The sequence below is a fragment of the Equus przewalskii genome, chromosome 9 (genome assembly GCF_037783145.1).
Source record: "Equus przewalskii isolate Varuska chromosome 9, EquPr2, whole genome shotgun sequence".
NCBI lineage: Eukaryota > Metazoa > Chordata > Mammalia > Perissodactyla > Equidae > Equus > Equus przewalskii.
In genome coordinates, this window is record NC_091839.1 from 9,142,950 (window position 1) to 9,163,391 (window position 20,442).

Sequence of the window (20,442 nt, forward strand, 5' to 3'; positions counted from 1 at the left end):
AAACGATTCAACTCGCAATAGTCTCTCATCCCGTTCCCCTTTAAGAGGAACCAGGTCTCCCCAGGGAAATAGTTAATTTCAGAGCTGGAGAAGGGCGGGGTGCAAGAGGAGCCTGGAATATCTTGTTCTACCAGAAAGTAACGAAGTGCTAAAAAACAAATGATGGGAGCATATCACAGGGATGCAAGAGGCTGAGGGCTGACAAGAAAATGTGGAGGGAATTCTGGAATCAGGAAATCATTTTGCAGCCATCGTGGTGATGATCAGATCAGCCAAGAATCTCAGTGGACGCTCAATCTCAGGAGAAACTTTGATAAGGAGCCAAATATTTGATTGTCTTAAGAGTGTCTCCTCACATACAACTTACTAATGCGAAGGAAGGGGATAAACAGTAAATACAGTGGAGAAATTGGGCCACACATTGACCGAGTGATCAAAATGAACATCACCAACGAGGGGTAGATGGATATTGTATGCTCCAGTTGTGACACCCTACAGGACGCAGCGTCACCTAGACAGTTGTCTGCTCGAGAACACGTAACTTTGGTCTATTCAGGAGGAAACACCAGAAAAACCCCAAACAAGAAACGTGCAGCTAACTAAGTGTGTGTGTGACTATATTTTTCAAAAATGGCAATGTTTATAGTCAAAGTCCTAGAGATAGAAAGTAGAATGGTGGTTGCCGGGGACTGAGGGGAGTGGAATGGGGAGTCAGTGTTTACCGGGGACAGTTTCCGTTGGGGAAGATGAACAAGTTCTGGAGATGGAAGATGGTGATGGTTGCACGAGAATATGAATGTAGTTAGTGTCACAGAAGTGTACATCTAAAAGCAGTTAAAATGGTAAACTTTATGTTATATATATTTTACCCCAATAAAAAAGTGGCAATGTTATGAAAGGCAAATAAAAGCTGTGGGAATGTTCCAGATTAAAGGACATTAAAGAGACATGACAATTCAGTACCTGACTCTAGATTGGCTCCTGTAACGGTAGGGAAAGAATGCCATAAAGGACGTTAGGTCAGCTGACAACACTGCAACTGGAATATGGATGGCAGATTAAAGTATTGCCTCAATGTAAATTTAGGAGGTTGATAACTGGACAGAGGTTATGGAAAAGAATATCCCTATTCCTAGGAAATACACACTGAAATGTTCTATGTGACTTACTCTTAAATAGTTCAGACAAATATCATGTATCACCTACACAGCACACACACACACACACACACACACACACTCAAGAGAGAGTGATAAAGCAATTGAGGTAAAATGTTAACAATAGTTGAATCTGAATAAGGGTATACAGGTTTATTGCATTATTTTATTTTCGCAGTTTTTTGTCAATTTGAAATGATCTCCAAATGAAAAATAAAAAACAGGAAAACCCCAATGAGTTAATTCTTTTCACTCCATTCTCTCTTGAACCCACTCTAGTCTGGCTGTCTGTCCTACAACTCCACTAACATGCGTTTGTCAAGGTTACCAATTACACCTAGTTTGCCAACTCCAGTAGCCAGTTCTTAGTCTTTCTCTTGATCCGCCAACAGCATTTGACACAGGTTATTACTCCCGCCTTCTTGAAAGTCTCATCTTGAATTCTGGACACCACTCTTTAACGGCTCTTCTCTTACCTTCCTGGCTGCTCCTTCTCAATCCCCTAGACAGGTGCTCTTTACGTCCCCCTTTCCTAAACACTGGAGTGCCCCAGGCTCAGTCCTCAGAGCCGAGCCATCCAGGAGTTTCCGTGGGCTGTCAGGGTCATTCACAACTCAATCTGGCGTCTTTATTCACTCACCTTGGTGTGAGCATGTAATACTCTTCCAGGAAATGTAGACTCCTCCTCCCCTTGAGGTCTTACCCCAGGTCAACTTCCTATTACCTGTTTGCTGGCTCAGAGCAGCTGGTCGCTGTGCGTGGTAGGGAAAGTCTCTCACGCTATCCTGCACACCATCTGAGAGAAGGATGGGGGGCTGGAAAGCCTTTCTAATATCTTGGAAAGGTCTTAAGTATAGCTACCCAAAAATTAGAAATCTAGGGCCTGTGAGGGGTAGGTACTTGCTGAAGGTCATTCAAGTGATTACTAGCAACGTCCGTGCTAAAGCCCAGGTGTTTCTGCTCTCGCCGTAAGTGGTGATGTAACGTGTGTGTCAAGGACTTCCTCAAGAATCTGAGGGAAGCTACAGACTTTCTCCTTGGGGGAGGGGAGGGAGGAGGTGCCCAGCACATACCTATAATTTTTTCTCATCTAATTTCAGGAGCTTCGTGGACCCTTGAAGGGAGTTGACCTCTGGTTGCAAAACTCTGCTCTATCAGAAAACTCCCAAACATGGAGAAATCTATAGGATAGTTGATTCAGTGTCTTTGACAAATCAAAGGTGCAAAAGAACTGAGGAGAGGGGAGTGTAAATGTTTAAAAGAGTCTTAGGGGGCCGGCCCCATGGCCGAGTGGTTGAGTTCATGTGCTCTGCTTCAGCGGCCCGGGGTTTCACTGGTTCGGATCCTGGGCGTGGACATGGCACCGCTCACAAGGCCATGTTGAGGCAGCATCCCACAGTCCACAACTAGAAGGACCCACAACTAAAATATACAACTATGTACTGGGGGGCTTTGGGGAGAAGAAGAAGAAGAAAAAAGAAGATTGGCAACAGATGTTAGCTCAGGGCCAATCTTAAAAAATAAAAAGTGAAAAAATAACAGGGTCTTGGGAAGCATAACAATCAAATGCAGTGTGTAGACCTTGCTTGAATTCTAATGCAAACAAATCAAGTATAAAAGGTCGTTTTGGGGGATAACCAGGGAAATTTGCATAGAGTATTTGGTGATATTAAGGGATTATTATTTTGTTAGATGTGAAAATCATTATGTAAGAAAATTTTATTTCTTAGAAATGAGTAATTAAATCTAGGTGATGGGGACTTGGGGGTTCGTTATCCTACTTCTACTTTTGTGATTGAAAATTTTTATACTGAGGAGAAAATACAAACAAATCCTACTCTCTGCCTTTCTGGCAAAGACAAGAGGATACCTAGGTTGTCACAGCCAGTACCAAGGTTTTGAGGTGCCCTGGAGAGCCATCCATAGACTTCCCGACTCTGGGACCACAACAGGTAGACTGTTTTTTTTGTCACTGTGTTTCATTTGTTTTTGAGCAGAGGACCCAATGACATCCTGCAAAATGAGTTAGATAGATATTGCTATTCCCTTTCTGGGTCTTTCAGAGAACTTGTCCATTTCATCTATGTTGTCAAATTTATGGACATAGAGTTGTTCATAGTAGTCTCTATCCTTTTAATGTCTTTTAATGTAGGATCTGTAGTGATGTCCCCTCTTTCATGCCTGATATTTGTAATTTATGCTCTATCCCTTGTTTGACACAGAAAAGTAAACAGAGGCCAAAAAGGAGAAATGATTCCGGTCAAGACTGCAGAGCCAGCCAGGCCATCCTTAATTCTGCTGCCTTGCCCATCTGTTGGGTCAATCATCCTCTTTGAGGCTCCCTGTCCCCAGAACACAGCTATCATATACTCCACGTGCCCTGATATGTAGTCTGACGTGGAAGAGCCCAGTTACACCCCCAGGGCTCTCATCACCCTTGGCCTCCAAGGTGAGTCTGACTTCTCAGAATGTTCTCTTGCCCTGGATTCCTGGCTTCCCCACAAAAGCTAACTCAGGTGGAAGGAGCGGAACAACAAAGGAGCGGTTGGGATGGGGGTGGCAAATGGTCTAGATGGGCTACTTGCTAGAAGCTGTTGGAAGGCTCAGCTTGCCTGGAAAGAGGCAGTTTTGAAGCCTCCATGGTGGGGAGAAGAGATGAGGGAGGAACGTGAGCACCGGCAGTGACATCTTCCTCCACTTTGCTGCCCTTTTCCCGTTAACTCGCCTCCTTCATTGCTGGAGGGAAGGGCCTCAAGTCCCTAGACAGTTGTGAGGCCTATTTGAGCTTATACCTCATCTTCCACATTCTCGTTCTGTCATCCTCCCCACACCCCAGGTCTAGGTGTTGGCAAAGGAAGTGAAGACATAGGCCTCCCGCCTTTTGTTTCTGCTGTGACCTCACATGGCCTCATCCCTTAGTGCCGTCCGGCACTGAGGTCAGCAGGTGGTGCTGGCTAGAACTTGTTGAAGCTTTTTCCCTTACTGTGAGGGTCTACTCAAGACCCACCACACGTGCTGCGTGGGCCTCAAGTCATCAGCATGCACAGCTATGATCAGAGAAATGGAGTCTGACTCCACCGTGTACCCCCAAAACTAAGGGGACAAAATGCTTAGTCTTCTGATTCTAATATTAATTTTCTTTCCACTATATCAATTCCTCTTACATTAACAATGCCAAATATCCATTCTTTTTTGTGCCAGGTACTTTCCTTCCTATAGTCTTTAGGGGAGGTAGGTGGGAGGCAAGGAAGGAAGAGGCCTCCGGAGGGTGAGCACCAGTGGCTTTCGGGAAGTCTCCCGCCCCCAGGAGCACATGGGCATCTGGTCTCCCTGGCCGCCTTTCTGGAGAAGCAGCCTGAGGAAAAGGGACGCATCACAGTGCTTGCTGCAAACGAGAACTTCCTCTTTATTCCACATACAAAACCTGGTTTCTGGAGCTGGGTAGGGAGAGGGCTGTGGCCTGGCTCTACCTCTGTGTGGGCCCTAGAGAGAAAGGTCTAGATTCTGGTCACAAGGCCTTTCTCCAGGCGGGAATGAAAAGTCCTGACCTCCCGTCAGTCCCAAATTAGGGGGTCGGAGCCACGACGTGGGGCAGTTCCTTGGTGAGGTGAAAATCAGCATGAGGTAGGCTCTTCCAGGCAAGTTCTAAGATCCCATACTGGGCGATGCCCATGGGAAGCATGGTACGCACGTTGTTCTGCCCGGGGAGGGCCACCACCTCCTGGAACTCCAAAGGACGTCTGCGGGCGTGAGGGCCACCGCAAAACAAGCGGTAGAACAAGCGCTCCCCGGGAGCCAGCTCCGTGGCCTTCAGCGCCTCTTCATAGATGATCTCTTGGGATTGGGGTTCCTCTCTCAGTAGCAGCTCCTGTAGCAGCTTCTGGATTCGGGGCGACTTAAGTTGGTACAGGTCCATGAGCTGGTGGAACTGTTCCATCCAAGCAGCCCTGTCTTTTGCATATCGCTGCTGCAACATCCGCAGAACGTGGTACAGTGCCACAAATGTCTCCCATTGAGGCACGGCTTCCTTTTCTTTAGGGATAGGCTGTGGCTTCTTCTCCAACTTGGGCAACTTGGGCAACCTGCCCTTATCCTTCAAAGCCCAGAAGTCCTTCTGGAACATCAGTGCTAGGGTTTGCTTTTCCACGGAGGCGTGGGCACCTGGGGAAACATCTCTTGCGGCAGGATAGGAGCGCTGCATCTCCATCTCCTTGAGAGCGCTGGCTGTCTGCTGTGCCCACGCGCTCCTGTAAGGCTCTCCTAGAAGATGCCAATTTATAGCCTTTGGGTCTGGAATCCTTTTGGTAGCTAATGGCAGCTTTGGTGTTGGGACAGGGAAAGGTCTGGGCCAGCTTTCCTTTTCCTTTCCTTTGATAGGAGGGATCACTTTCAGGTATTTTGGACCCATGGGTTCCTTCCTGGGTTTTGGGACACCTGTGCTTCGCGATTCTAGGGCCTGCCTGTGGCGGTACACTATGGCTTCAAGGATGGGCAGATGCATCCACTCTAGTTTTCCCTTTGAGGTGAGGTCTTTGAGCAGCTGGCACAATCTGTGGAAACTATGCCTGGAAAGCTGTTCTCCCGCCTCCATGCGTTCTAGGACACGGTGAATCCACTCACCGTCTGAGAGGCTCGCCTCTGTGTCTATTTCCTCAGCCAGGATGTGGGGCACAGGTAACTGTACCTCAGTCTCTGCCAGCAGAGATGGGTGATACTGCAAGAGCCACCGCCACTTGGGCCCCAGTGGTTTGCCATGGAGTTTCTGAGCTTCCACGGTCTTCCTCAAAATGTGGGATAAATATGGGGACATTAAGTCCAGCTCTTCGGACTCCAAAATTCTATCCATAACTTGCAGAGGCGTGAGCTGATATTTCCTCAAGAGTTCTTCTTGTCTGTTGATAAACCTTGCTTCTGGGAATATCCTGAATGCCTCGAGATAAGTGGCCTTGTCTCCCCAGGATACTTGTTTCCTAGGCACTGGCTCTGGCCCCGGCCCCACCTCCCCCCTCCCCAGAGCTACTGAGATGAATTTCCTGGACGGTCTCCTCAGAAGGTCCAGTTTGATAGCACTGCGTCTGACCTTGGGGGTTCTTTTCCCGATAGCAAGGATTGTGTCTCTTTCTTGTAGGTCCTTTCTTCTCTTCTCTCGTAACTTCAACACTTTCTCTTTTTCGAAGATCTCTTTTTCCTTGTCTACCTCCTTCTCCTTATCTACCTCTTCTTCCGACGAGCTGCTCTGTTCTTCTTCTGTTTCATCACTCACACTTTCTGTCTCCTCCTCACTCATGCTTTCTTCCTTCTCCTCAAACGCTTCCTCCTCCGGAACCTCCTCCTCCTTCTTTTTCTCCTCCTTCCCTTCCTCCTCCTCCTTCTTTTTCTTCTCCTTCCCTTCCTCCTCCTCCTCTTCCTCCTCCTCCTCCTCCACTTCCTCCTCCTCAGACAAACTCTCTCGCTCTACTTCATCTAACAGGCTTTCCATTTCTTCATCAAAGCCCTCTTCTTCACTTCCCACGTCCTCCTGGACCACATCAACTGTCTTTAGCTCCTTGCTCTTTTCTGACCTCTGTTTAAGGAATGGCTCCACCTCCTCTTCGTCTGGTGTTTCTTCTTCCTCTTCTTCCTCTACGACTTCTCTCTGTTGCCTGGCCAGTCTCCTTTCTTGCTCAATCATTTGTTTCTCTTTCTTTGTCATTCTCTTTATTTCCTTGGCCAGTTTTCTCTGCTGCTTAGCCAATTTCTTCTCATCTTCAGTCACTTCTGATTGATCCTCAGAGAGACCCCACTCCTTGGCCTCAAGTGCTTGCCGTTTTTTGCTCAGTCTCCCTTCCTTAGCCAAGAGGGATCTCTTTAATTTTGTCATCTCTATTTCTTCCTGGGTTAGTTTCCTTTCTTGTTGGATAAGATTTTGAAGTATCTTCAAGACTCTGCTGCTCGCTTTTAGTGGTTCCTTGGAAACGCCCTTGCTGTGTTTAGCCAATCTCCTTCCTACCTTGGCTAGCTTCCTTTCTTCCTGGGCGTACACTCTCGCTCCTCTCGTTAGCTCCAATTTTCCTTTGGCAATGTCTCTTTTCTCTGTGGCCACTACCCTATCTTCATGTAACAGTATCTTCTCCTCTAGTGACAATTTCCTCTTAACTCGGTCTAATTCATCCTTAGTTGGTTTCTTCTGTCTTGAGGTTTCTTTAATCTCTCCCTTGGAGAGAGTTACCTTTCCCTCAGCCACCCTCACCTTGTCCTGAGCCAGTTTCTTCATTTCCATGTCCAACGCCTTTTCTTCCTTAGCAACATCCGACTTTCCTCGGAGCACTTCCAGTTCTTGAAATACTGCCCTGCTCTCTGCAGCTAATTTCATTTTGTCCTGGGCCAGTTGCTGCTGTTTCTCAGCAAGACTTTCCTGTTCTTGGGTCAGCTTTTTCTCTATTTCAGCCTGTTTCTCCTTTTCCTGGGCAAGTTTCTTCTTGTTCTCCACCAGCTTCTCCTCTAACTGTGTCAGTTTGTTCTTGTATCTGTCCAGTTTCTCCTTTCCTTGCACTAATGTCTTTCTGTCCTGGGTGAGGTTTTCTTTGAGCTGGAGTAAGTTCTCTTTCCTCTGAGCTAATTCCACCTTCTCCTGAATCAGAGTCTTCCTCCTCTGGGATAGCAGCTTACTCTTTGTGAGTTCCTCCGTTTCCTGGGCCAGTTTTGCCTGGTTTTTCATCAGTTCTTCCCTTTTCTTGGCAAGTCTTTCCTTTTCCTCACGCGGTTTTTCTTTGTCCTGGGCCAGTTTCTTCTCTTCCTGGGTCAGCAGCTCTTCTTCTCGGACCAATTTTTCCCTTTCCTCAGCCAGTTTTTCTTCTCGCCAGGCCAGTGTCTTCTCTCTCTGAGCCCGTACCTCCTCTCCCTCTGGCCGTTCTTTCTCCTTCTGATTCAGTTCCTTTTCTTTCAAAGCCAGTCCCTCCTCTTGCCACGCCAGCTCTTCCAGTTCCTGGGCTAGTTCATTTTCTTGCCATGCTATATCTTGCTCCTTCTGGGCCAGTTTTTCCATTTTCTGGATGAATACATTTTTTACCTCGGCCAGCTTCCCTCCTTTCTTTGCCATTTTCTCTTCTTCTTGAGCCAGTTTCTCCAATCTCTTGGCCAGTTTCTTCCTTTTCTGGGCCAATTTCTCTGCTTCCCGGCTTATCTTCTCCTCTTTTTGGGCCAGGTTTTCCTCTTTCTGAATGAGCTTCTTCTGTGCCTGGACCATACCCCTGTCTCTCTGCGCCAGCTTCCTCTCCTCCTGGGCCAGCTTCCTCTCCTCCTGGGCCAGCTTCCTCTCCTCCTGGGCCAGCTTCTCTTCTTCTTGTGCCAGCCTCCTCTCCTCTTGGGCTCGCTTTCTTTTTGCTTGCGCTCGTTTCGTCTCGACCCAGGCTTGTTTATGTTCTTTCTGGATCTGTCTCTGCTCTTCCGTCACCAGCTCTTCCGCTTCCTCCCACTCCTGAGACAGCTCCTCTTCCTCCCAGGTCATTTCCTCCTCATCCTCAAGCACCCGATCCCTGGACCTGGCTGACAACGTTGCTTCCCAGATCGCTGCCCACTCGTCCCATTTCTGCTTCCTCCCATCTTCATACGGCTTCTCCTCCTCTGGGAGTAGCTTCTTCTTGTCCTCTTGTGGTTTCTCCTCTTCCCCAAGATGCCTCCTGTCCCACGCTTCCTTCCATTCAGCCCAGGACATCCCTGACTCACGGGAGGCCCGCTGCCAGTCATCCCAGGACTTCTTCCACTCTTGCCACGACAGCCTCCTCTCATCCCGAACTGGGCTTCCTTCTTGCTCAACCACCTCCCACTGCCGTTTGGCCATTTCTCTCATTATCTTACTCACTTCCGGCTCTCTCTTGGTCACTGTCACCTCCTTTTTCTCCACTTGTGTTTCCTGCCGGGCTGCTTCCCTCTCTGGCTTAGTGGGCTTCTTCAAGGCTTTCTTCTCCTTCTTCGATATTCGTTTGCCCTTGGTTAGCTCGCCTGGCTCTAAAAAAATAACTCTCTTTTTCTTGGCCTTTTTGAAAATCAAGGGGGTTTCGTGCAAGTCCTGCGTGCCCGTTGCTTCCTTTTGCTCGTGCGTCTGCTCCCTTAGTATCTCTTCCATGTCTGCGATCACCGCGTCCTCTCTAATCGCTCCTTCGTGAAAAAAAATTGGTTTCTCTTCCGGCCAGGTTACATCCCAGTCGAGGTCCTCAAACAGGACATCGCTTTCTTGCTTCAACAGGGGGCAGATCTCCCGAAAGAGGTCCCAGCTGGCTTGCTCATCTGCCAGCACCTCCTCAGCCATGGTCACCAGCTCGGTGTTTAGAGCGTCTAACATTTGCGGTTGGGAACCGGCTATCCTCAGGGTCAGGAGCCGACACAGATCGTCCCGCCAGGACACAGAGGCAGCTCTGTGGCCAGGCGCTCCAGCCGCACCTCGCCCTTTGCCTTTCATCCTCCTCACAACTGGGGCTTCCCTTTCGGGAGACAGAGGTTCCTCAGTTATAACTTGACCTTTTTTTGTCTTCTTGTGCCTCTTGACTGGTTTTTGAGCTCTCTTCTTGCCTGTTTTGTCACGGATTTTCCTCAGCATCTTCAGGCTGAGCACGACTTGATCCCTTGAGGTGTCTTTCTCTGGAGGTGGTTGTTCAGCGTCTTTGGACATCCTTAGTACACTGAGGATGGAGGACCGTGTGGAGTAGATGGCCACGTCCTCCCCCTCAGGCAGCACAGCTTCAGTCGCAGCCTCTTCACCCTCTGAGGGAGCTGGCTCCCTGTCAGCCTCTTTTGTCTTCTTGAGGCTTCGCAACCATTTGCGGGCTGTGGAGAAGATCAGCAGATGTGGATAAGGAATGCACGGGAGGCTTAAATGAAACCCTTCCCAACATCTGGTGTGAACCAAGAGGAACTGCCATAAAAGAAGGAGCAACAGAGGGGGCTGAGGCCTTAAAAAATAAAAAAAGGCATTCTCCTTGCTTTATTCCCAGTGCCCCACACCCCCAAATCCTAGGGAGATAGGCCTTGGGCTCTCTCTGAGTTTCGGTGGGTTTTTCCTTGGTAAGGTTCTTTTCTGTGAAAAGATCTTTCCACTTATCTCGATTCCTAGCTGATATCCCTTGACCCACTCTAGCCCTAACTGCCCTGCCTCTCAGGGCCCTGAGGCATGAGCCAGATCACCCCGTACATACTGTGCCTTTTGCTTCCTGGTCGACTTCGTCTTGGACCTTTGCCCGGCTTGATGCCAACCTCAGACTCTTCAGGAGCTGTATCAGCTTGCTTGCGATCAGATAGTTCAGAAGCCCTGGGGACTTCTAAAGAGAAAGAAGGCCTTTCAGCTCCTTGTGACAAGGTCAGGTCTCCACTCAGTCGCTGCTCCACTTGAGTATGAAGGATTTGGAGATCTGTAGCCCGCATCCCCAGCAGATGGTCCAAGGGTTCCTCCCCAACCATTTCCTGCCTATGGAAGTCAAAGGAGAGGAAGGACCACGCTGAATCAGGGACCAGAGGCAGAGTGAGAAGGAAACAGCTGCTGTGGAGAGGCAGGGGTCTTGGCAAAGTGGCCAACAGAGACAGACAGTGTATGTAGAGGGAAAGGATGGTCAAGAAGAAATAAAAAGCCTGGGGAGCCAAGATGGCAATGAATGGAGTGAGCTGCATGGGGGCTGCAGGGGGAGGATAAAAGGATGGAAAGGGGAACTTGAAGACGTAGGAGGATAGGGATAGGAGACAGGGATAGGAGAAGAAATGGAGAAAGGGGTGAGCAGTCAGGGGATGGCCAAGACAGTCTAGGAAAGGAAAAGGACTGTGAAGAAGGAAACAGCCCAGGAAGAGCTGCTGAGCAGGGATGAAGGGATGGCAAAGCAAGGGAAGGGCAAAATGGGGAAGGGCGAGAAGCAAACTGAAGCTAGTAAAGAACTGAGGAAGGCACAAAGGACTTACTGCATCTCCCGGAAAGTCTCTCGGTTATGGATCAAGTCTAAGAGCGAGGTCTTAGAGTGGATTCCGGTCTCACGCATGAGGGACAGGGCCTTATTCCTCACTCTTTGGTCCTTGTCCATTAGTCCTTGGGCCAGAGGCATGGCAAAGAGACGAGTAATCATTCCTAGACGCTTCAGTCCTTCCCAGGCTAGCTCTCGGATCAGTGGGTTGGAATGGGCTGTGTCATCCAGCAGACAATGGGCTGCTTCGGAACGCAGGGATGGAGGCACCTGGTAAGAGGCAAAGATTTGCCCGAGCACGCCGATACAACATTGGTACCTCAGTGGAGGAGCGTGGGTCATAACGTTGAGGAGCGTCTCAACCAGGCTGTTCACAGCTACTTCACTCATCTTTCTTCCCAGCCAACTGCGGTTTGCTGAGTCTGTAAGGACATTGTAGGTCATGTCCTTAGACATTCTCATTTCTAGGAAGTCTTCATCCTCTTTTTCTTCTGGATGTTGTCCTGCATCACTTATAGCTCTTACCCTACTGTGCCAGAAGAAGAATTGATGAGTCTTGTCCCATTCGAGTTCGCGCACAGGTGAGTGCAGGTTGCCCTGTAGGTATATCGGGCTGCCTTCTGGCCAAAGTCGGGCACGAATCACTGAGTTGGGGATGTAGCAATCAGGAGCGAAGGGCCATTTACGCCCACGACCAAAGTAATGTCGCAATATCTGATAGGGGTTGAGTCCATCCCAGGTAGTCAGCTGTAACTGGGGAGGAACCACATAATGTGGAGGAGGAGGTTTGCTCGCTTGCGTCCCCTCGATTTCCTCCTTCTGTAAGAATTCGTGTCTGGAGGTAGACAGTAACATGGTGTTCCCTTCCTCATCTTCTTCTATGACGTGTGGCACAGTGTGGTCAAAGGCAATGGCCCGCTTATTGACAAGGCTCTCCAGCCCCACTAGTTCCTGTTGCCCTTGTCCAAGGTAGCTATACTTGGGCACAAACAGGGTCTCAAAGGAGAAGAAGAAGCTTGGTAGGAACGGCTTGGGGACTTCGAGCACTTCATCTGTCATGCTGATAATGGAAAGGCGAACCAGCATGGCTGGGGGGAGCAGCTTTAAACAGGACACCAGATAAAGACTCTGGTTGAAGGTCACAAGCAGGTCTCCCCGGTCATTGGCGAAGCAGAGCGGGCCGAAGTGCAGTGACGAGTCCAGCATGGCTACAAGTCTGCCATGGAAGTTCCAGATCCGGACAGAGCCGTCAACACCACCTGTGACGAAAAGATTCAAGGACAGGCAGACGTCAAAGGATGTGATGGCACACTGGTGCAGAGGCAATGTTTCTATGAACACTGAGCCCTCCTGTGACCCAGAGGACAGAAAGTCATGGAACTTCCAGAGACGCAGGCAGTTAGTCTCCGTGATGGCACCCACAGACTTGGGCAAGAGGACCAGGTGTTTCAGGTGACAGCTGCTGAGAATGCTGGCAAGGGGCCGCAGACGTACTCTGACCCCCTCAAGAACAGCTTCTGATAGGTGTACGTAGTCATCCATTCCATAGGAACAGAGCAAAGAGTTTTCTCGGCCACCAAAAATCCCTCCAGGCAGCGTGGAAAGTGCCAGGACAGCCCCAAAGTGCACGAATTTCTCTATTCGGGCACAGCTGTGCTGGGAAAGCACCCTTATCATACCACTTTGGTGCCCAGAGAACATCAGTCCTTCGAGACCCCGACCCAGGTGGAAGTGCCCGTAAGCCAGGCATTGCACCAAGTCCTGAGAATTTGGTGAGGTGCTTAAGAGATACTTGGCTGGGCAAGGGCAGCGGGTTGTGTCAAACACCAGCACCTCTGGGCCACCTGTTGCTACAAAGAGCTCCTCCTTATTTGGGTCATAAGCCCAATCCATAGCCCGGTCCAGGATTGAGAGGGGCCAGGTGAGAACCAAAAGATCCCCTGTTAACGGGGACACAAAACGCAACAAGCCATCCTCAGTAGTGCACAGGATCCGGAACCAGTTAGGACCAAAGCGGACCCGACGCAGCTGCTGGGGAGCGGAGCCGCAGACGTTGAAGAGGCTGTAGAAGCAGGGCAGAGAGCGCAAGGAGAAAGTGTGGGTGGTCTGGCAGAAGAAGGTAGTGCTGTCGACGAACTGGAGTCGATACAGCTCCTCGCCGAGTTCTAGCCGCCGCAGCAGGCTCCCCGAAGTCAAGTTCCACTCCTTGATCAAGCCTTCCTTGCCAGCTGTTAGCAGGGTGTGGGCTTCTGGCCGGCTGCGGATGCATATCACTGCTAAGTAATGGGCCTTGAAACTGTGGAGAGACTGGCCCCGACCGAGGCTCCAGACTTGGATTTCCCCAGTCTTGTTTCCGGCATAGAGAAAGCCCTGATCGAAACAAGTGAAGCAGCAGGTGATCGAGCTGCCGCTGGTGGTAGACGTGAACCTCTTCACCTCTGCCAGCCGGCCATGGCCCTGGCGCTCAAGCATCCTCACCACAGTCTCACAGAGGGCCAGGAGGGAGCCGTTGGGGCCATTCAACGTGATATCCTGGACAAGCTCTTCGCTAGGCATGGACACAGTGTGGGCTATCTGGAGGCCCTTGCCGCTCCGCTCGATGAACCAGGTGACCACTGCTCCCAGGATGCCTGACAGAAGCATCTTCATTTCCGGGTCGTAGCAGAGGCAGCTGATGTTAAAGCGGCAGGGCACTAGACTCAGAGGTTTGAAGGACCGAAAGTGGTCCCCGAAGAGCCGCAGGAGCAGGTCACCGCAGTAGACCACGAGGATATGAAAGGAGCCTGTGTGGACCATGGACTGGATGGGCGGCAGTCGCTCGGTCATGGAGAACGTTCTCTTCTCGACCATGTCCTCGGTTTTGCTCTTCATCCATACTACAGCCTAGAAGAGAATAAAGATGGAAACTGCCTAGAAAAAATAGCAGAAGAGGAAAGGGCAGAATATTATCAGCTATTTTTCCCTGTTCTTGTGCTAAGGAGGAATTGGAACACTCTGGATTTTACCTCTCGGTTATGGCGGTTGGAAATACTGTAGAAGCAGCACGGGCCTAGGACTCGTTCCCGAACCTTAGCGTCCTTTAGGGGAACCGTGAAATCTTTTCAGTATGGAGGCCATAACTGGAGAAGGGACGGGGGCGGGAGTCCTGGATCCAGGTCACTTTCATTCAAGGATATATCTGCCTTTGCCAATCTGGGTGGAGAGTTCCTATGGGCATGGCCCCTACAGAATGGGCTAAGAAGGAGAAGGAAGGCCAGCCGGGTTTACCTGTAATTCCCTTGTGCCTGCTGTCACCCAAGAGAGGGAGGCAAAGAAGTTGGCATCACTGACGTAATGGCATATGAGCGGCATATTTTGAGGATGGCGAGACTCTTTGAACAGTATCTGGGACCGGTCACTCAGCACAACTACCTCATTCTTTGGGTCATCTAAAGTTTCCTGGGGAGAGGCATGGCATAAACTAAGAGACCAGGACCCCACGTGCACCAAATACATTCTCACACCAGTCACAATTGAAGCAGTTCCCAAAGTCATGCCTCGACCCCAAGGACCACTCCTGTTACGCCTTCACATGCACAGCTTATCACCTGTGGGACACGTGCACGTCGCAAGCATGTAGCAAAACCCCCAACACAAGAGAGAACCAAACCCCTACAGGGCCTGTAGTGGCACATTTTATAGTGTGAGCACAGGGAAAAGCGATGTTCTTCTCCACATGAAGTTGGCCATCCGTGTCCTCTGACATTCTCCCTTCTGTCTAAAAGGTACATATGTCATAAAAGACACATTTAACAGATTACCCAGGCATGTAAGTGCTCCGCCATGTACCCACATGTAACAGGGTGTCCTGAAAGTCTTACTTAGTGCAGCTTTAAGTTATTAAAACTGACTTTCAGGACACCCTACCTGGCCTTTAAATTTGCCAGAGGAAGATAATATATACACAACATACATACAATATATATTATCCCACAGTGCTCGAGCATGGTCTATGAAACGTGCACCCGGGATCCTTTTACCCGGAGCCACCCACAGCAAAACTGAGGTTGGCAAATGTTCTCTCTGGTGCCTTCCCCCTTCTCCTTCAGAAAAATCTCTGTTCCCAGAGGGTTGGTTCCTCTGACAATGCTCCAAAGTGTTCACCTTCCGCTATCAAAATGTCCTTGCAATAGGTCCCTGGACTCATTTGGAAAGTGATGGCCCACTTCCTAGTAAGACGACAACTGTCTTTATGGTCTACCCTGCCTGCTTCCTGCTTCCATGGAAAACCTGTGCTCCTCTGAAGGGCTTATAACTATTAAAATAGATAAAGGCCAATACCATGTTGATGTCCCACATATACGTTACCTTGCTTTTCTCTATGGTGTCACTTAAGAGGTATTTAAAATCCTTCAGCGGGGGAATGAGTCGGGGCGAAGACATCACCTCGATTATCTCCTGGTCCTCAGGACCGTTGCTTAAAAACCTGTGGGAGTCCGAAAGAGGCCCTCTTAGCCACTCCTGCTATTTGAGGAGCTAGGACTGAGAAGGCAAGATTCATGAATTCATGTTTATTGGACGCTTTTTGGATGGCGGGAACCATGCGTAAGACACACCTTCTCATTTAACCCTTGCTACAGCCCAGCGAGACAGGTACCACCTCATTTTACAGACAGAACACTGAGGCTGGGAGGCGGGGAGTGAAAGAGCCAGCGGTTGCATCTTCATGTAGGCTGTCACAGCCCAGTCGGATACTCCGAGTGAGGGAAGCAGAGAAACCTAGAGAGGGGCTAGAAAGGTGTACTGCCACAGGCAAATCATAGCTCTTTGCTGCTGGTGGTGTGTCCAGAGAGCATTTTGCGAGGACTCGGGAGTTCCCCAAGTATGGTCCCCGGACCTCCTGCACCAGGTCCTGGGGGAGGGGGTACGTCTTCCAATGCAGATCCCGAGGTCCCGCCCTAGACCCACTGAAGCAGAATTCCGGAGGTGGGACCCGGGGACCTTCACGTGTAACACGCTCCCCAGGTGATTCCATGGACAGTCAAGTCTGCCTCCTGAAATAGGAAATCGAGATAAGGGGCGCCCAGGAGTAGGAGTCAGCCCCCCCAGCGCGGCTGGAGAGAGAAGCCCGCCATTGGGCGTGCAGGCTTTCCCAGGCTCGGGAACCGAGCGGCTCTCTGACGCGGGATCCGTCCGCTGTCATCATCCTCTCCCCCAGGCCCTTCTCTCTGGCCTTCATGAGGACAAACCTCTACTTTTCCTGTTTGGATTGTGAATAAATCCCACTTTTAAGAAGCTCCCTCTGTCAGGGAGCCTGTCATTACTGGTCTGACGATGTGCTTGTTTTCCTCATTTGTAAAATGAAAATGCCAGTCTTGCCTACTTCACAGGATTGTTGCAAAGATCAAATAATTCCTGTGAATACCTTCTAAAGTATACTCTGAAGCAACGAACAATTTGGATTGCTGTTTTTAGGCTGGCTGGGTTCTCAGACAAGTATTTATTTCCTTCCAACCCATACTTTGTACTCTTCAGCGGCTCTGCGCATATGACAGCTGTATTTCTATCTGGCCAGCAGAGGGCAGTGGAGGCCATCCTTGTGCCTGCCAGATGAAGGAAAACTGACGCGCTCTCAGTTGAGAGAAGTGGTCCCGAAGTGTGGTCCCTGGACCAGGAGTGTCAGCATCACCTGGGAACTTGTTAGAAATGCCAGTTATCGGGCCCTACCCCAGACCTACTGAATGGGAAACTCTGAGCTTAGGGACCGCAAATCCGGGTTTTAACAAGCTCTCCAGCTGATCTTACGCGCGCTAAAGTCTGAGAACCACTGGTTTGGAGAGCTGTGGGAGTTCCAGGTTACTTTGGCCTGGGCCTCGTGAGGCAAGATCTCACCATCTCCCTTATGCATATGAAGAACGTGAACTCAGAGAAGGAAAGGGGTGTGTTCAAGGCCACGCAGGGCAGATTCAAGACTCGGACCCAATCCACCGTTCAGGATTCTTCCACCACGTCAGAGGAGGAAGAGGTTCTGTCAGCTGATGCTAAGGAAGCTCTTTGACCCACGAACGCACTAATGGGAACTGAGGACCGGCTGTCAGACATCAGCAGCCCCTCGCTCTTCCCACTCCCCACAAGGCTGCGGGCTGCCCTCCCTCCATATCTTTGTCCATTCTCTTCCCCCGTAACCCTGCACTTACTATTCTTTTGGACCCCCTTTCAGGAGCCAGTGTGATCGGCTTCAGATCCTGCACATCAGTGGATGGGCCTGCGGGCCAGCCCCACAGCTCAGATTTACCCCACTGGCACTTCCTGAGGCCCCAGAGCTGCTGAGCGAGTAGTCGTTAGTAACAAATTTGCAGTCACTGCCATCAGTTTCCCTTGTCCCTAATGTGTCCTCGGGGTCGAACCTCTCTTAACCAGGCTACAAAAACGAAGCAGTTGGGTCCCTTTGGGGGCACAGGCCTTGGGGGTTAGTGAGAAATAAGACCTTCAACCCCCAAACCTCTGCTTATTTTTTTGCCACTCTCCCATCCCATACACCAGGTTCCCCAGGTTACCGTCAGAGGAAACCTCTCTCCTAAAACCCCCACACTTGATTCCTAATCCCATTACCTGCCTTAAAAGCAAGCCCAGAGTGAGCTCCAGATGCCTTAATCCCAATGGTCTTGACTTTTTACTATCTTGATAACCCAAAGGTGATCTAATGGGAGAATTCAAGCCGTGCAGCCAATTCAGGGGAGTCCGTATTTGGGGCCGAGATATGGTATGTCCTGCTGACTATGGAGACGAACCAGGTCTGTCTGGGCATTGACACTGGCACTACATCCTTTTTCTTAGCCGCAGTCACTCCAACGTACTGTGTCAGCGGTGGCGGGAGGGAAGAACGCCATCCCAGGAGCCCTGCCGTTGTGAAACAGAATTGGCGGTAGGGGACGCTGCACCCCATGACTCCACTGGGCTCCTGGGCTCCTTTGGGGTCCCTCCTTGGCTCCATATGCTCTGTCGTAGGATTGTGAGGGCACTCAGTTCCGCCCCATAGAACTTACAGTTCGGCAGGGAAGGCATACAGCAAAGAATAGGCATAAAACTGATTACAGTGGGAAATTCCGGGTGAGGGGGTACATTATTCTTTGAATTTTTCTGCAATTTTTTTCTCAAACTTAAATTACGCGAATGCTTCACCTTGAAGAAGGAAACGAACAAAATGCCCTGAGTACATGTAACAAGGAGACGCGGCCACCCAAAAGGAGGGTGATGTGCGCTCCACACTTTGAGGTAGGGCCCTGCGTGGATCCTGCAGCTTTACAGGTGGCCCTCACGTTGGGGGACAAGGGTACAGAAGGCTCAGCTGGCATCAGAAGGACCTAATTAGAAGGGCTATAACGCCAGAGGACAATCTTGGCTTACTCTGTTTTTTGAATGACGTTACTGATAAGGAGCCCGAGTCTGTCCCCAGGGCCTGGGAATGCTACTCGGGCCTTACAGGTGACTTCTCAGCTAGGGCTGGGGCTGTAGACTTCACTTTTTTTATGGAAAGAAACAATCTTCCAGGCTGACAAACGCACATGATCAGGGTGGGCTAGTTTTTACTGGCGGGGGGAAGAGTGACCTGGGAGCAGCAACAGCATCTAGAACTGATTAAGTTGGAAAGCTGTAGCCAGGCACTTTATATCTATTGTTTCATTTAATTTTAACTATGATTCTGTGACTTAGCTATCAACCTCAATTCAATTAAACAACTTTTAAAAACGGACATGGTAAGAATATTCCAAACACACTAAGGAGCGTTTAATGAAAAGAAAGTCACCTTTTCACCTCCGATCACCTGTCCTTCTGTTTCCCCTTCTCAAAGGTAACCCTACTTGTGTCTTTCTACAGGTGTTCTGTACCTACACAAGCATACAGTATATGTAAAAACATTCTTTTTCTTATACAAATGCTTATATGTTATGTACACAGCTCTGCACCTTTTTCTCACATAATATATCTTAGAGACTAACTCATTAAAACATATAGCTCTGTCTCATGTTTCAGCAGTTGCCGGCTGCATGATATCCAACTGTGTGGCTGAACTATCATTTATTTATCCAAATTCTATTAATGGCCATTGGGCAGTTTCTGTCCTTTTGCTACGGCAATCCACGCCACAAATGAATGTCTTTGTTAATGCCTCAGAGTTTTAATTTTATTTAACTTCAGTGAACTGAAAACTGAAGCAATGTCAATCCTTTTTTCATTAAACATAACTTATTTTGGCTATATTGGGTTAAATAAATTTCACTTTTTTTAGTGTAAAGTTTAAAATTGCGTGGCTTGTGTTTAATTTCTATTATAGTACTGCTTTAGATTGTCACTGTGTGCTGGTGGTCTGAAACCCCGACTGGACTTAGCTCCTTGAAGGTAGGAACCCAACTTGTCTTTTGTGTCCGCGTAATCACGCGACCTGGCATGAAGTAGGTGCTTAATACATGTTTGTTGAATGAATGAGCAAATGAGTAACCTTCTGCCCTCTCCCAGGAATCAGAAAATACAGTGTGCTTCCCAGTTTCGAGTCTTACTGCGCATCTGCTCGCAAGGAAGGATGAGGTGGGCAGGGTATTGACTGGGTTTTCTTGGCCAGAGGACCTTGCAATTCCAGCCAATTCCCTCAGTAACCCCTACGGAGTAGGAGTGGCAACATCCAATTTTTTTAAAAAGGGTCGGATCTCTGATTATGTCAGCAGCTGGACTAAATTTGGACAAAATCTCCCAGGCCGTAGGTACTCTCTAAACACCAGTTACTCTCAGAATGCGCGATCAACGAATGGATGGCACATAACAGGGCCTCCGGGGCAGCCCCCCGGGTGGGAGTCACCAGACTCCTGTCGCAGGCACAGCTCTGGAGCCGCCTGGGCCGGGCAGAAGCGACCAGACCCGCGTCCCTACACCCTCGGGCGTCCCGGCCCTCCGCGTGGGCGGGGAAGGAGGGCGTGGCCGCCTCTTCCAGGCGGGGGCCGCGCCTATTACCTGCGACTACAGGACTCCCGACAGGGGATGGGTACGGCGTGGGGGGCGGCACCCAGGAGCTCCTACGTGAAGGACCAGACCTCGAAGGAGCACCTGAGGAGCCACCTTGGGGATGCTGCGGGAGGACCGGGCCGGCAGAGCGGTTAGCCCCGCAACCCCGCGCGCCGCAGACTGAGTCTGGCGAGGGGCGTGAGCGCGCGTGCGTACTGGCGCGCGCCCGGCAGGAAAGAGCCCAGCGCGAGACCCCGCGCGCGCGCTCCTTCGAAAGGAAAAAAATTCCTCCGCGCGGGGGCCCGCGGCAATTTAGGCCGGCGCTGGCCCGCGAGCGCGCGTGCGCGAGCGCGCACACACGCCCGCCGCCGCCGCCGCTCCCTTCGTTG

The 20,442-nt window shown here is 50.1% G+C and overlaps 2 protein-coding genes across 3 annotated transcripts in view; one reads left to right on the forward strand and one right to left on the reverse strand.

Annotated features, from left to right (window-relative positions):
• Nucleotides 1–1,301: 1,301 nt before the first annotated feature.
• On the reverse strand, nt 1,302–20,296 carry WDR87 (WD repeat domain 87). Of its 2 annotated transcripts, XM_070557634.1 has the most exons (6): nt 20,063–20,296; nt 15,425–15,542; nt 14,345–14,515; nt 11,079–13,960; nt 10,328–10,596; nt 1,302–9,959 (listed from the first exon to the last, which is right to left on the reverse strand). In XM_070557634.1, exons 2-6 carry the CDS (start codon nt 15,497–15,499, stop codon nt 4,723–4,725), a joined length of 8,634 nt encoding a protein of 2,877 aa, XP_070413735.1. In that variant the 5' UTR covers nt 15,500–15,542; nt 20,063–20,296; the 3' UTR covers nt 1,302–4,722. The 2 variants fall into 2 exon arrangements, with proteins under 2 accessions (XP_070413735.1, XP_070413736.1); XM_070557635.1 differs by lacking the exon at nt 14,345–14,515 and having other exon boundaries at nt 20,063–20,235.
• The window catches only part of LOC139073680 (collagen alpha-1(I) chain-like), a 128,884-nt gene continuing 128,531 nt past the window's right edge, over nt 20,090–20,442 (forward strand). Inside the window, exon 1 of the mRNA XM_070559518.1 lies at nt 20,090–20,204. Within this exon, the coding sequence (XP_070415619.1) occupies nt 20,090–20,204 (115 nt within the window). The remainder of the gene's footprint in view (nt 20,205–20,442) is intronic.

Bases quoted from the DNA above. Each gene is read 5' to 3' on its own strand.
- WDR87 (XM_070557634.1), bottom strand. From the start codon at position 15,499: ATGTCTTCGCCCCGACTCATTCCCCCGCTGAAGGATTTTAAATACCTC. The intron at 14,516-15,424 runs GTAACGTATATG...GCCTCTCCCCAG, and splicing joins ACACCATAGAGAAAAGCAAG to GAAACTTTAGATGACCCAAA. The intron at 13,961-14,344 runs GTAAACCCGGCT...ATTCTCTTCTAG, and splicing joins CAGGCACAAGGGAATTACAG to GCTGTAGTATGGATGAAGAG.